The sequence below is a fragment of the Sapajus apella genome, unplaced genomic scaffold, assembly GCF_009761245.1.
Source record: "Sapajus apella isolate SASKATOON/1434 unplaced genomic scaffold, GSC_monkey_1.0 scaffold22, whole genome shotgun sequence".
Taxonomy (NCBI): domain Eukaryota; kingdom Metazoa; phylum Chordata; class Mammalia; order Primates; family Cebidae; genus Sapajus; species Sapajus apella.
In genome coordinates, this window is record NW_022436962.1 from 8,107,051 (window position 1) to 8,123,149 (window position 16,099).

Genomic DNA, 16,099 nt, shown 5'->3' on the forward strand with positions numbered 1-16,099 from the left:
TTTTTTTTTTTTTTTTTTTTTTTTTTTTTTTGAGACAGTCTCCCTCTGGCACCAGGCTGGACTGCAGTGGCGCCATCTTGGCTCTACAGGCAGGTGCCAGCCAATTTTTATAATTTTTACTGATAGAGATGGGGTTTCACCATGTTGGCCAGGATGGCCTCAAATCTCTTGACTTCGTGATCCGCTCACCTCGGCCTCCCAAAGTGCTGGCATTATAGGCGTGAGCCACCGTGCCTGGCCAGTTTTCATTATAAATGTGTCAAATACTCTTCTGAGCACTGTGAATTATTGTAAACACTTACACATTTAAATATCTTATTTAGCTTCTGATTTTTTAAAAAAAACAGAAAGGAATTGTATTATTTAAGTGGAAAAGACTCAGTATTAAAATGTTAGTCTGTTGGAACTGCTTTCATTTGGTAGCGTAGATAGCTAATCCTAAAGAGAAGAAACAAAATTATCAGGCTTTTTTTTTTTTTAAACTTAAAACCTTCACACCTATCAACACTGTCACACTCCAAAACCATTACACCTCTCAAGGAAACAAATCTGGAGGCATTTCTGGTTTTTTAGAATACCTATATTTTATGATTTTAAATTAAGTGCATTGTTTTGGACTATAGCTCTAAAAATTTTGACACGTATCACCTTTTTTTCCAAACTGTTATTTTATTTTATTTTTTTTTGAGACGGAGTTTCGCTCTTGTTACCCAGGCTGGAGTGCAATGGCGCGATCTCGGCTCACCGCAACCTCCGCCTCCTGGGTTCAGGCAATTCTCCTGCCTCAGCCTCCTGAGTAGCTGGGATTACAGGCACGCGCCACCATGCCCAGCTAATTTTTTGCATTTTTAGTAGAGACGGGGTTTCACCATGCTGACCAGGATGGTCTCAATCTCTTGACCTCGTGATCCACCCGCCTCGGCCTCCCAAAGTGCTGGGATTACAGGCTTGAGCCACCGCGCCCAGCCCCAAAGTGTTATTAAAGTCTGGATTTTTGTTTGTTTTTTTGAGTTTGATCCTTTTATTGAAACTTAGAATTTCACTGGAGTTTTGGCCCCAAATGAAAAAAAATGCAAACTAAAAAGAGTATTGTATTGGCAGGGAGAGGTGACCACTGTCCCCTGGAATCTGAAGCCAAGCAGAGCCTGGCAGGCAAGTGAGGGGTCTCAGCTGCGGAGGGCAGTAGCCTGGCCAAAGATGCCTGGGGAGCAGATTTGGCTGAGCTCCCTGAGCAGGGACAGCCCCAGGCAGCTAGAAGTTAACACATAAGGATTTATGGGTGTGGTGGAATCCAAGCCGCTGGTCCCATGGTCTCTCATGCTTGGTCAGATTCCACTTGGGAGAAAATGGGTTCATGTGTCAGGATGGCCTGGTGAAGGAGCACAGGTGCTAACAGTAACAGGCCGATGAACACTCGCCACTGGCATGAGGGTGGAGCTCAGCTGACTGGACACTAACTCCGTTACAAGGACCAGTATCTCCTGCTCCTCGTGCCAGGCTGTGCCACTCAATTGCTTATGGCCATCAGGACATTCAACTTCCATCCTTTCCTCCATCAGGACCCTACCTGTGTGGCCTCAGCTCTGGTCCTTACTGTTTGGTGGCTATGATGCAAGACTCTCAATCCTCTTTTAGAACGGTGTTGCATCAAGCAAGGGAGAATGTTCTTCTAGAGGGACAGGGAAAGAAGAGAGGTACACATGCTTCTCACTCTTAAGAAGCCAGGAAAGGTCCCTGGTGCATTCTCCACAGATGGGTTGGGTCATAGCATCCGAGAAGCTGTCATGGTGACAAAGTCCTCAAAGCTGAGCTGAGTGTTGCCTTGTGTAGCTGTGTCCTTCTCCCGAAAGGCCTCCATCAGCACCTGGAGCTGAGTGCACACCTGGATAAAGCAGTCAAGCTGCATGGGAGGATTGGCAGTGTGAGCAGTAGCAGGAGACCAGAAACTGGGTGAACTGGGGTTGTAGCCCATTTGGGACAGAGCTTGCTGCAGTTCTGTAGCTAATGGAGCCTGAGTGGTCCCTGTTATACTGCTGGAAGAGCGTCTTCCACTGCTGGATGAATTTCCACAGGGCCGAGAAGCCGTAGACATCGATGCAGCCAGACTTGGCCTTGTCAAAAATGTTTATCTTCATAAGGCAGGTCTCATCATTGAATGAGGACCAATTGAAGTTGACCAGGGCCTGTTTCACCTCCTTCATGGAGAGAGAGCCACTGTGATCAGACTCCACTGACTGGAACCGGGAGCAGGCCTTAGGATCCACATTGGGAGGGGCGCCACCCTGCCCATAAGACCCAAGCTGCTGGGCACCATAGGAATTTGGAGGTGGCTGACCATAGGGGTCCCCTGGAGCTACACTGCCATGTGGTCCTCTTGGAGTTCCAGAGGGAAACATCCCAGGATTGGGTTGTCCGCAGGGCCCTCCAGCTGATGGTCCATAAGGTCCTCCAGGCGCAGGACTCCCATAACCACCACTGGGGGTAGCCTGCTGCCATACTGCCCTCCACTATTTGGGGGGTCCAGGGTAGCAGCTACCCGGAGGTGCTCCTGGCACTTGTCCTGCAGCTCCTGGGCAGCCCTGCTCTTACGGATAGCTGGCCATGGCAATTCTGGCATCACATGCAGGCAAGGGGTAAACTCTGGATTTTTATATCATAGTGATTATGATGAATGATGCAGTTTACTTCATTTAGCATGGCAGAGTTGGCCTGAGTTTACATGATAAGCTTTCTGTTATGAACATTGACTCTAGCTATTGCATCAAAGGAATTTCCTGATTTTTGCTATTTATTGATTTATTTTATTATTTTTGAGACAATGTGTTGCTCTGTCACCCAGGCTGTAGTGCAATGGTGTGATCTTGGCTCACTATAGTCTCTGCCTCCCAGGTTCAAGAGATTCTCCTGCTTCAGCCTCCCAAGTAGCTGGGATTACAGGCATGTGCCATCATGCCTGGCTAATTTTTGTATTTTTAGTAAAGGCAGGCTTTCACTATCTTGGCCAGTCTGACCTTGAGCTCCTGACCTCAGGTGATCCGCCCACCTCAGCCTCCCAAAGCGCTGGGATTACAGTCATGAGACCCGTGCCCGGCCTATTTATTTTTTTGAGCCAGGGTCTTGTTACTCTGTCACCTGGATTGGAGTGCAATGGTTGTATCTCAGCTCACTGCACCCTCCACTTTTCAGGTTCAAGTGATCCACCCGCCTCAGCCTTCCTAGCAGCTGGGACTACGGGCATGCCTCACCATGCCTGACTAAGTTTTGTATTTTTTGTAGAGACAGGGTTTTGCCATGTTGCCCAGATTGGTATCAAATTCCTGGGTTCAAGCAGTTTGCCTGCCTTGGCCTCCCAAAGTGCTGGGATTATAGGTGTGAACTGCTTCATCCAGACTACTAAATTTATATTTGATAAACACTTGGATTTTATGTTTCATTCACTTACAGTGCTGATGGCTTATTAAACTTTGTACGTCATTTGCCAGAAAGAATTACTACGTGAACACACATCAGAAGCCTAAAGTCTTTTTTTATGTGCCCTGGACTAGGAAAATAGTTTTATATTCAGGCAAATTTAAAGTTTATTACTTCTAATAATAGAATAGACTTCTTTATTTGGATGTCTGAGAAAATTTTTAAGAGGATACTAGGTAAATTCACTGCTTTTTCTCATTGTCAGATCTCTGTGCTAAAAAGTTTGGGTCTGTTAATTGTCAGAAAGACAGGAGTAAATGGACCTAGTAGTTGGGAGCAACTTTCCTGTTGTAGGACCCCTTGCACAAACATTGACAGTCTTGTAAATATGTTGTCTCTTTAGCAAACTAACTTACCTTACCTCCTCTAATGAATTTGTGTTTTTGGCAGTAGCTGGACAGATCACAACATGGTATTTTATTTCATGCAGGTCATGCACTATTTAGGTCAGTACATAATGGTGAAGCAGCTTTATGATCAGCAGGAGCAGCATATGGTATATTGTGGTGGAGATCTTTTGGGAGAACTACTGGGATGTCAGAGCTTCTCCGTGAAAGACCCAAGGTAAAAAGTGTGAGGGTTAGTGTATCTTTTTGGGTGCTTATACCTAGCCACTTAATTTCTATAGGTTTATTACTTAGCTCAACAAATATGTAAGGGCCTATATATGTTAGGTAGCCTATGAGGTACTCAGAATATGGTAATGAGCAGCCCACAGTCTGATTTTATGAAGTGGATAATTTGATAATCAAATTATCATACCAATTCATGGTAAACCTACGCTATGATAAGTGCTACAGAAAAGAGATACATGAAGCCGAGAGTGGGTGGTATTTAGAGTGTTAGAGGAAAAGTTCTTTTGAGGAAGTGAGATTTGAGCCAAAAGCTGAAAGATAATTGAGGAGTTGATGAGAGGGGATTTGTTGAAAGAGTTTTTAGGTTGATTGAACACCATGTGTAAAGACCTGGGTAGGACGAAGCTTGATGTGACTAGGTTAGAATTTTGTGAAGTAATTGTTGGAGAGAGGAAGAGTGAGCAGATGAGAGAAATGTAGAATTGCTGGGCAGTTAGGGGTTGATAATGAGCCTAGTAAGAATCATGATAGGGCTAATCTGACCTGTTATTTTCTCCAACTGCAGGGGGTGTAAGTCATTAGCTTATACAGTCAAAAGCTAATTAGTAATTTAGAGGCTAGTGTTCTCTTTCTCTTTAGCTTTGATGACTGTTGCATCTGAGCTCATTTTGTTTTACATTAAGACTTCTCTCCACCCTCACTCTCTAATTCAAATGCGAAACTTAACTCCTAGAAGGAAGGAATAGTTTCCAAAGGAAATCTCCCCACTTGGATTACTGTTAGCTAATGAAATAAAACGTAAATTAATCAGTTTTTTTAATATTGGCAAAGTAACACGGGGCCTGGGCATTAACATCTTAATAATTAAATAATTTTTTTTTAATCTGGGAAAAAAATTCTGCCTCTCTATGCCTTATGGAGAAAGTCGAGAGAGAACATCAGAAATACATTTAATATTTAACAGCAAACAACTGATACCTTCATAATGGCATTTGGGATTGTTAATTTTTTAATCTTATCTCTTTAACAGCCCTCTCTATGATATGCTAAGAAAGAATCTTGTCACTTTAGCCACTGCTACTACAGGTACGTCACATCTTTTTTTTTCAGTCTGTATCACAGCTTTGAGTTCAAGGGGGGCAAATGAAGGGAAAGCAACAAAGATGAAGGTGGAAATGGAATGCTATCTTTGGCATGACTGGGAGGAATATATACTACTTGTCACACAATGTTATTATGTTATTAACTTTTCACTGAAAAATCAAACATAGAATAGAGGGATTCCCACTTTCTAGACGTACTGTTAACATTTTGTCATATTGCTTCATCTAGACACACTCTTAAAAATCTCTAGCTGATTTTTTTTTCAAACATTCAGTACCATTGTTACACATAACAAATTTAATATATAATTCCATAATCCTATTTCATAGCCAGTTTATGTATCATTTCCCCCAGTTATCTCAAAAATACCTTGTATTTTTGGCTTACTTGAATTAAGATCCAAACTCTACACATTGCCTTTGGTTGACATGTCTCATAAGTGTCTTCAGTCTATAAAACTTAACCTTCCTTTTGTTTTCATGTCATTTACTTGTTGAAGAACTGGGTCATTTGTCCTGTAGAATTTCCCACGTTCTAGAGTTGGCAGGTTGTATCCTTGTGATTTTGTTTAATGTGTTTCTTTACCCCTTCTATTTTTGGTAAACTGGTAGTGCTTGAGTAAATTCAAGTTTAAATTTTTTGCCAAGACAACTTTATAGGTGGTGCTTCGTACTTGTGTTTCATCACATCAGAGTCATGTAAGGTTCGCCTGTTCCTCTTTTAGTCAATTACGTTAACAATCTTTGAGCTCAGGAGATATCAGTCTGATCGACCTGTTATACAGGTTTCTCAAGAACCTTTCACCTAATGTCTTTAGCCTTCTGTTATCTGAATGCCAATTCGTCTGACCCTTTACTTGATTCTAGACCTTCTAAATACTGCACTTTGAGTCTAATCTATTAGGTATGTATAGGAAACTGGCTGTACTGGAGTCTGAAGTCTCCGAAGTGGTGATCTCTAAGATATAGGTAAACTGGATAGACTGAATGTAGCCATTTCCAAATAACGAAATTTTTCCCTTCTCCACTACTACATAAAGCCCTTTTGTGAGCTTTATATTAGATTTTAGGTAACATTGAAGAAAGCCCAAGTTAGTAATCTTTTTAGGTTGACCATCTTTTTTTCTTTTGAAACAGGGTCTCTTGTTGCCTGGAGCGCAGTGGTACTATCTCAGCTCACTGCAGCCTTGACCTCTAGGGCTCGAGTGATTCTCCCACCTCAGCCTCCCAAGTAGCTGGGCTTATAGGCACATGCCACCATGCCTGGCTAATTTTTCATATTTTTAGTAGAGATGGGGTTTTGCTGTGTTGCCTAGGCTGATCTTGAGTTCCTGGACTCAAGCATTCCACCTACTTGGGCCTCCTAGAGTCCTGGGATTACAGGTGTAAGCCACTGCACTTGGCCAAGATGGGCTATCTTTTGTTAATTTACAGAAATAAATAGCTTGAGAAGAATCCATTCCCTTTTTTTCTTTTTCTTTTTCTTTTCTTCTTTTTATTAAACGTAGACAGGGCCTTACTCTGTTGCTCAGGCTGAAATGCAGTGGTACAATCATGGCTCACTGCAGCCTCTACCTCCTGGGCTTAAGTGATCTTCCTGTCTCAGTCTCCCAAATAGCTAGGACTACAGGTGCATGGCACTACACTGCACCTGGCTAATTTTGTTTTTTGTAGAAATGGCATCTTCCTGTGTTGCTCAGGCTGGTCTTGAACTCCTGTCCTCAGCTATCCTTCCACTTAGAGCCTCCCAAGGTCTTGGGATTACAGCATGAGCCACCAGGCCCAGCCCTAGAATCAATTCCTAATAAAGATTTATTCTTTAAAGGCAGAGGAGACATTGCTCTCATACTGAAACATGATTTTGAACTTACTGAATTTTGAAGCCTTTTGGTCTCATTGAGTCATTTGCCCACTTCACATAGCTGTCAATTTGAGAGAGAAGGCCCTGCAAATGATATGGCAGCTTTATTGAAATTCAGTCACTTGTAAAATAGCATGACTTTCCTGGGATAGTCACTAAAGATTCGAAATACATGGAGAATTTTATAATTGCTGATCCACTTTTTCAGTAAAATTTGTTTTCAGATTGATCTGTTCTTAGAGTATCTGTAATTCTCCCTTTTGTACTTTCTTTGCAGAATTTAACATGCCATATAAAGAGCATTTTGTTGTTGGGTTGGTTTGGTTTGGTTTGAGACAGCATCTCTCTGTTGCTCAGGCTGGAGTGCAGTGGCAAGATCTCGGCTCACTGCAACCTCCACCTCCGTGGCACAAGTAGTCCTCCCACCTCAGCCTCCCCAGTAGCTGGGGACTACAGGAGTACACCACCATACCTGGCTAGTTTTTTTTGTATATTTTTTTGTAGAAACAGGTTTTTACTATGTTGCCTAGGCTGGTCTTGAGCTCCAGGACTTAAGCAGTCCCCCTTCGGCCTCCCAAAGTGTTGGGATGGCAGGTGTGAGCGACCACGCCTGGCCCATTTTTATTCCTTAATTTGTCATTTTGAAAAAATTTCAGACTTAATAAAGTTGCAAAAGTATCGCAGTTTCCCTGTATCCTTTACCCAGATTCTCCAAGTGGTAACATCTTACACAATTATAGTATGATCAAAACCAAGAAATTGCTCCAAGTAGTTCTGATAGGTTATCTGTTCAGACTTGCAATTGCATTGGTGCTTGTGGCTGGCCATCTCTGTTGTTTTTTAAATGAGAGAAGTGCTTTTCATATAATCTATTTTATACCTTTGCAAGTGAGTTAGACTTTTCATTTTAATGGTTGAAGAAGATGCCATTGTTTAAAATGAAGGCAATTCTTTCCAAATCATTTCTCCAGATTTTCCCAAGCATACTAATGAAATATGATGAACTTTGTGTTTGTTTACTTATTTATTTGTTTTTGAGACTAAGTCTCGCTCTGTCTACCAGGCTAGAGTGCAGTGGTGTGATCTCAGCTCACTGCAACCTCTGCTTCCTGGGTTCCAGTGATTCTCCTGCGTAGCTGGAATTATAGGCATGCACCACCAACCTGGCTAATTTTTGTGATTTCAGTAGAGATGGGGTTTCACCAGGCTGGTGGATTGCTCAGGCTGGTCTTGAACTCCTGGGCTCAAGCAATTCACCCACCTCAGCTTCCCAAAATGCTGGGATTACAGGCGTGAGCCACCACACCTGGCTGATTTTAAAACTTCTTTTTTACATTGTGATTTCCTCACATAATTCATTTTTGCTTGCAACTCTTTTAACCTAAGTAAGGTGGTAAGGCTTTAGAAATATAAATGACAGTAATAGGATTGCTTTATTAAAGAATTGCTCCATCTGCATTATATATTAACTGAACTTTGCTATGAAGACCGCTGTGGTCAGAAAATGCTGTCTCTCGAACTTTTCGTTTCCTCCGTGTATCTACAAAAATGTTTCTGGAAATAATGTTTTTTATAATTAGAATTTTGAAAATGTTTGCTTTTATTAGAACAACTACATTGACAGATCATTTGTAGGATCTGTATCCTTCCTCTAGCAGCCTTTATTGGATGGTGACGATAATTTCCGTAAATATTTTATCTCTGAACCTGGTAGTGGTTGATGAACCTGACCCACAGTAGACTTATTTGGGTATATCTCATTTTCATAGCCTCAAATAATGAATAGTCCAGATTATTGTTTGCACCTTGATCTTTTCCTGTAGCCAAGTTTTTGTCTTTTGTTCTACTTGAAAAATTTCTTTTTAAATCCTTGGAATGTATTTCTCTCAGATTAGTGCAGTGTCTAAGAATTTCTCTCTACTGGGTTGTTTTCTTTGCTTCTTTTTATTGGTCTTGAGAAAAACTTTATTTAAATACATGAAAATAAAAATTAAATTTAAAAAGCCACACACTTTTTTGCTATTGTTTGTGAGTTAGTCAAATTTGGTAATACAGGAAGACATGACGAAAATAGTTTCCATTATATACTGCTTAGAACCACTTTTCATATAAAAATTTCAAAGCTTGATATGAAAGAACATTTTTAGCTATTTTTCACTTTTTTTCCCAATTATATTTTGGTAATATATTTTGGATATAGCCTGTCCTGGTCTTTGTCATTTTTACCAATTTTGATTTTTCCCTTGCAAATGAGAGCCGTGTCCAGCCAACATGGTGAAGTACATTTCTAGGGACTACACCTGGCTTCCGGGTTGTTTGCTGGTCCTTTTTGTGTGGAAAGAATGGTTATTACCAGGGAAGGTTTTCCTTTTGTTTTACTTGCTATCCAGATGCTGCTCAGACTCTCGCTCTCGCACAGGATCACAGTATGGATATTCCAAGTCAAGACCAACTGAAGGTAAAATCACCACATGGTGACTTCTTTTGTTGTACAGAGTGGCCCCTTCTCTGTACCTATGGATCTTGAACTCCCAAGACCTTTCCCTGAATGTGGTAAGAATTTAATAAGAAAGGTTCTTGGGAGTTCACAGACCAAGGACAGAGTGAACCTTCTCTGTTCTGCCCATAACAGAGTTCCAGTCTCTGAACCTTTCTTTGGGATGTAGCACTTCTGATCTTCAGTTCTTCCAGTTGCATTTTTCTTTGGGTTTGTGTGTATGTGCGCGCGTGTGTGTCTGTGTGTGTGTGTGTGTGTGTGTGTGGAAATTGCTTTATTAGATTTTAATAGACTTGTTGCAGTTAAGTTCATGTCAGGCCATTTCCTAAAGCTTCCCCAAATTTGGGGAAATTTTATAATCATCTTTGTATTTGGTGAGGGTTTCACATGTTTTCTGAATTATGCCTAATTTTGTAGTAGGCTTGCGGCTTTTTACAGATAGCCCGTTTTTAACAGTAGATTTTGGCCTTTGTGCAGAGGTTTTTTTCCCCCTAGGTTTGGGATTCTCCTAGCTTTGCTTACAGTGGGTTGAGGAGAGATGTTGCCTTTATTTGATGACTGTTGTGAACTTGAGTTCTCTTTCTTGTGTGTAACCCATTGTGTTTCACACTAACTGGTGAGCCAGAATGGAACTGCTACATCCCCTGGTCTCAGTTATTTCTGCTGCACTGATGGACGACATCTTTCCCTTCTTTCAGCAAAGTGCAGCGGAAAGTTCCACTTCCAGGAGAAGAACTGCAGAAGATGATATCCCCACACTGCCTACCTCACAGCATAAATGCGTAAATTCCAGAGAAGGTATGTTTTGGATTAAGTTATTATATAGACTTTTGTTCTCTTCCTCTTCCTTTCGCCCTTTAAAAAATTTATTTTTATTTTTACTTTTTTTTGAGATGGAGTTTCTCTCTGTCACCCAGGCTGGAGTGCAGTGGTGTGATCTTGGCTCACTGGAACCTCTGCCTCCCAGGTTCAAGCAATTCTCCTGCCTCAGCCTCCTGAGTAGCTGGGATTACAGGCATGTTTCACCACACTTGGCTAATTTTTTTTGTATTTTTAGTAGAGACAGGGTTTTGCCATATTGGCCAGGCTGGTCTTGAACTCCTGATCTTGTGATCCTCCTGCCTCAGCCTCCCATAGTGCTGGGATTATAGGCGTAAGCCACTGTGTCAGCCCTTTTTTTTTTTTTTTTTTTTTTTTGAGATGGAGTCTTGCTCTGTCGCCCAAGTTGGAGTGCAGTGGCGTGACCTCAGCTCACTGCAACCTCAGCCTCCCGGATTCAAGTGATTCTCCTGCCACAGCCTCCTGAGTAGTTGGGATCACAGGCATGCGCCATAACACTCGGCTAAATATTTTTTGTATTTTTAGTAGAGATGGGGTTTTGCCATATTGGCCAGGCTGGTCTTGAACTTGTGACCTTGTGATCTGCCTGCTTTGGCCTCCAAAAGTGCTGGGATTACAGGCATGAGCCACTGCGCCCGGCCCCCCTTTTTAAAAATCTTTCCATATGTGAAATAGGAGAAGCATATGTCATAATTCCTCACTCTTCTTTGAAGACCTTTTTTCATCAACCTAGTTACTGCCATTGTTAGCTTTGAAGAAGGTAGTGTTTTTTTAGCAACCCATGAGTACTAGGATGATGCAAGACCCTTCTATGGCTAGCATGCTGCTAGAAAATAGCTACATATTTATTGATTTGCCACCAGGTGGCTTTTCTGTATACATGAATGAGCTGCCTTAGACTTTTAAATTTTGTTATTCTTGTTTGTATATGATTTAGTTAGAATTTTTATTCTGATTTGTCTACTTGAGGCAAAGGCTAATTTTCATACTTTTTTTTTTTTTTTTTTGGGAGACAAAGTCTCGCTTGGTTGTCCAGGCTGGAGTGCAGCAGTGTGATGATCTCAGCTCACTAGAACCTCCACTTCCCTGGTTCAACTGATTGTTGTGCCTCAGCCTCCCAAGTAGCTAGAATTACAGGTGTGTGCCACCACACCTGGCTATGTTTTGTATTTTAGTAGAGATGGGATTTCACCATGTTGGCCAGGCTAGTCTCAAACTCCTGACCTCAAATGATCCACCCTCTTTAGCCTCCTAAAGTGCTGGGATTACAGGCGCACACCACCACACCTGGCTAATTTTTGTATTTTTAGTAGAGACTGGGGTTTTGCCATGTTGACAAGGCTGGTCTCGAACTCCTGGCCTCAAATGATTCACCTTCAGCCTCCCAAAGTGCTGGGATTGCGCCTGGCCCAATTTTTACACATTTTGAAATTTGCAAAGATGACATAATATACTTAATCACAAAGCCAAGAAGAGATATAAGAAGCCTGGTATAAGTTGAGCATTCTAAATTTGAAATGCTCCCAAATCTGTAAACTTTTGAGTACTCACATGACACCATAGTAGAAAATTTAACACCTGACCTCATGTGACAGGTTGCAGTGATAAAAACTGTTTCATACACATAATTATTTAAAATATTATATAAAACTACCTTCAGGCTTGTGTGGACAAGGTGTACATGAAACATAAATGAATTCCGTGTTTAAACTTGGGTCCCATTCCCAGGATATCTCATTACGTATATGCAGATATTCCAAATCCATAAAATTTTTTTGCCCTTGGATGGCAGTCACCAGATCTTTGCCACTGCATTAGCTATGTTGTGGTCAGGCTAATGAGTTAACGCGTATTTTTTCCAAAACTCCACTTTATAAAACACTTTCTAAAATTAGGAGGGTTTTTTTTTGGGAAAGATGAATGAAATTGTAAATTCCCCAGAGTGATTTTATGGCTTGATGGCTTCTAGCCTAGGCATGCAGATCAATGGCAGGTTAAGCCTCTAGTTATGTCTGAGAAACTTTGGCTGCTGAAGTTATTTTAAAAGTTTAAATTAAATTTGAATAATTTTATCATGCTGGATTGTTTTCTTTAAATTGCATTTGAGCATAAACTGAATATTGGTCTACCTAGCTACTTTGTAATGATTTCAGTCTATGTGATATTAAATGTGTAATTTTACTCCTTTAATACAAATCCTTGCTTATTTTGTACTCAAAAGGCAATTTTAAGATCTGTAAGAACAGGGCTGGGCACTGTTAGAAAATCCAGGCCAGGTGTGATAGCTCATGCCTGTAAGCCCAGCACTTTGGGAAGACAAGGCAGGGGGATTGCTTGAGCTCAAGAATTTGAGACCAGTTTGAGTAACATAGCAAGACCTAAATGAGCCTAGTGAAAAATTAGCTGGGCATGGTGGTGCGTGCCTGTGCTCCCAGCTACTCAGGAGACTAAGATGGAAGGATCACTTGAGCCCAGGAGGTGGAGATTGCAGTGAGTGGAGGTTGCAGTGAGTCAGTATCATGCCACTGCACTCTAGCCTGGGCGACAAAGTGGGCCTCTAGCTCAGAAAACAAGTTGAGGACAAGGACAGGTATAAGAACAACCAATTCAAGGGAGAGGATATGTAGTTTGTGATGAAAATTTGGGAATAAATAACTTACTATTTTCAGGAAGGTCTGTAGGTAGAAAGGACAGAATTTTTATTTGTGGAATGACCTATTTTCATTTCCTTCATAAGTTGTAGAGCTCGAGTAGGGAAGAATAATTTTAATATGGCACCATCTCAAGAATTTGGTTTCTGATAATTTCAACAATGAATAAGTGGAAACATAATTGAAGTTTCCCTGGCCACAGACAAGCCTTTTAGTCAGCATTATTGACATAGCTTGTTAGTAAATAGGGTAACCTTATGTTCTGACAAGCACCCATGTATTGCAGAAATTCATTCACCATGTGCACATCAGCACACATTAACGCCCATGGTTGTTGTGGGCAGGCCTAATGTATTGGGAAGAGGTAGAAGAGAATGAGAAAGTAAGAAAGGAGCAGTAGAGCGCAACAAAAGACTGGAATATGGAAAAGAATATCATATGATAACAGACTTAAGCTATTAGCTACCCTCAGTGTCATTCAGATACACAACATGAGATGTTTTACGTGAAATGATGTGGGGCCTTAATATTTGTGGTATGTCTGGATACTTAGCTCCAAGAGCCCGTTGATCCAGCAAGGACATATGTAGGTGTTTGGACAACTTAGAGTTTAGTGTTTTATAGTGGTGATTATCTACTAAAACATACAAATTTTTGAAAAATGACTTAGAATATGTGGTACCAGTGAGATTGCTTGGACAACCTTGTGATCCCCATTATGGTTTGTATTGCCTTGCTTTGATCTTAAGGGTTATGCCACTATGTTACCATCATTTGCAGTGCCATGGATCAGACAATTATCAGACACTGTGTGCTAAAGCAAGTAATTCTATAGATCATGCAATGATAGGAGTGTTTAAAATGCCAGTAAATGAACATTTAGAATTTTTTTTTTTTTTTTTGAGACTTTTTTTTTTTTTTTTTTTTTGAGACAGAGTTTTGCTTTTGTCGCCCAGGCTGGAGTGCAGTGGCGCGATATTGGCTCACTGCAACCTCTGCCTCCCGGATTCAAGCGATTCCCCTGCCTCAGTGCGTGCCATCACGCCTAATTTTTTTTTTTTTTTGTATTTTTAGTAGATACGGGGTTTCACCATGTTGGTCAGGCTGGTCTCGAACTCCTGACCTCCTGATCTGCCCACCTTGACTTCCCAAAGTGCTGGAATTACAGGCATGAGCCACTGTGCCTGGCTCATTTAGAAATTCTTTTAGAACAAGGTCATTGTTCAGGTGCTTTTAGAGTCGTTTTTTCCCCTATCTTCTCATAGAAGACAGTGCTTTTAGAATTTAGACTTGATAAACCATGATCTACTTAATAGTGTCATTGCTTGCTAATGAAGCCTAAACAAGAGAGGAGATTTGAGCTCTGCCACTAAGATACTTGATTTCTGGTTCTTTCTTTCTTAGAATAGGAATTTCTTTTTACCTATTTTATAAAGAAGTTTTAAATATTCTAAAGATAGTCTTGGTTATTACGTGTTGTGTACATAGTTATCATCCTTTTCATTTGTCTTCTATAGATGAAGACTTAATAGAAAATTTAACCCAAGATGAGACATCTAGGCTGGACCTTGGATTCGAGGAGTGGGATGTAGCTGGCCTGCCTTGGTGGTTTTTAGGAAACTTGAGAAACAACTATACACCTAGAAGTAGTGGCTCAACTGATTTACAGACAAATCAGGTAAATTTCACATTTGAAGGGGAGTGGTTTTTTTTTTTTTTTCCTTTGAAAGGGTAACATTCTTGGTTACTCTTGACCACACATATTGTCTAAGAATTCTTATTTACTCCTGTGCCATTAAGTAGTATCTTTATGCATGTGATACCCAAATCTGTGTCTCTAGTCCTTATCTCTGCCCTAAATGCCCAGCTTCAGTTTTCAGATGCCTAATTAACTAACACCTCTCCTTAAAGGATTTGACATTGAACAATTTCAAAATGGAACTTTTGGCTAGGTGTAATGGCTAATACTGAAATCTCTAGAAGTCTCAGCCTGTAACACTGGAAGGCCGAGACTGGAGGATTGCTTGAGCCCAGGAGTTTAAGACCAGCCTGGGCAACATAGACCCCATCTTTACAAAAAAATAAAAAATTTGCCAGGCATGGTGGCACACACCTGTAGTTCCAGCTACTTGGGAGGCTGAGACAGCAGAATCCTTCGAGCCTGGGAGGCTGAGGCTGCACTGAGCTATGTTTGTGTCACTGCACTCCAGCCTGGGCAGCAGAGCAAGACCCTGTCATTCAGAGAGAGAGAGGGATGGAGAGGGAGAGAAGAAGGGAGGGAGAGAGAGGGAGAGGGAGAAAAAGAGAGGAAGGGAGCGAGGGGGAGAGAAAGGAGAGAGAAAGAAGAAAGGAACTTCCTTCTTTTTAGCCAAACATTCCTTCCCCAGCCTTTCCTCTTTCATAAATTTACCATCTATCCACTTATTCCAGCCATATATCAAGGAGATATTGAATGATTTCTTTCTCTGTCAGAGACCACGTTCAGATTACTAGCTCTTTATCCAAAACATATTCAAAATCTAACAACTTTTTACTACTTTTGCCGTCATACCCCAATTCTCAAAACATTATCACTTTTCATAGAGGCATTATAACATCGTCATACCACATGGTCCACCTCTTTCTTATTCTTCTAGTAGTTTAGACTTGTCACAGAGTATATTTTTTAATGGATAAACCACATTGTTTCCAGTGGCTTCAGAAAACAAGTAGAATAAAAGCTAGACTTTCTGCTGTAGTCATAACTGATTCAGTCTCCTTCTTCCTTACTTCTTGTCATTCTTCCTTGTTCACTATATGTGTTTTAGATACACCAGGCTCCTTTCTGACACTGTAGCCCAAAATTCTTTCCTTCCTCAGCCACCTTAAATTTGTTCTTTTTTTTTTTTTTTTTTTTGAGACAGAGTTTCACTCATGTTACCCAGGCTGGAGTGCAATGGCGCGATCTCGGCTCACCGCAACCTCCGCCTCCTGGGTTCAGGCAATTCTCCTGCCTCAGCCTCCTGAGTAGCTGGGATTACAGGCACGCACCACCATGCCCAGCTAATTTTTTGTAGTTTTAGTAGAGACGGGGTTTCACCATGTTGACCAGGATGGTCTCG

General features: G+C 41.2%; 1 protein-coding gene and 1 pseudogene across 12 annotated transcripts in view; one reads left to right on the forward strand and one right to left on the reverse strand.

The window, feature by feature from the left end:
- Positions 1-16,099, forward strand: part of MDM4 (MDM4 regulator of p53) — a 36,819-nt gene that overhangs the window by 14,273 nt on the left and 6,447 nt on the right. For 4 of the 11 annotated variants that reach the window (XM_032288889.1, XM_032288894.1, XM_032288890.1 and 1 more), the window contains exons 4-9: positions 1,102-1,152; positions 3,902-4,035; positions 5,077-5,132; positions 9,401-9,468; positions 10,206-10,305; positions 14,516-14,676. In XM_032288889.1, coding sequence (XP_032144780.1) covers positions 1,102-1,152; positions 3,902-4,035; positions 5,077-5,132; positions 9,401-9,468; positions 10,206-10,305; positions 14,516-14,676 — 570 coding nt within the window. The remainder of the gene's footprint in view (positions 1-1,101; positions 1,153-3,901; positions 4,036-5,076; positions 5,133-9,400; positions 9,469-10,205; positions 10,306-14,515; positions 14,677-16,099) is intronic. The other 7 variants (XM_032288893.1, XM_032288891.1, XM_032288895.1 and 4 more) reach the window with 3 other exon arrangements.
- LOC116558762 lies at positions 1,009-2,603 on the reverse strand (annotated as a pseudogene). The gene has a single exon (XR_004272155.1). The product of XR_004272155.1 is annotated as a peflin pseudogene (transcript).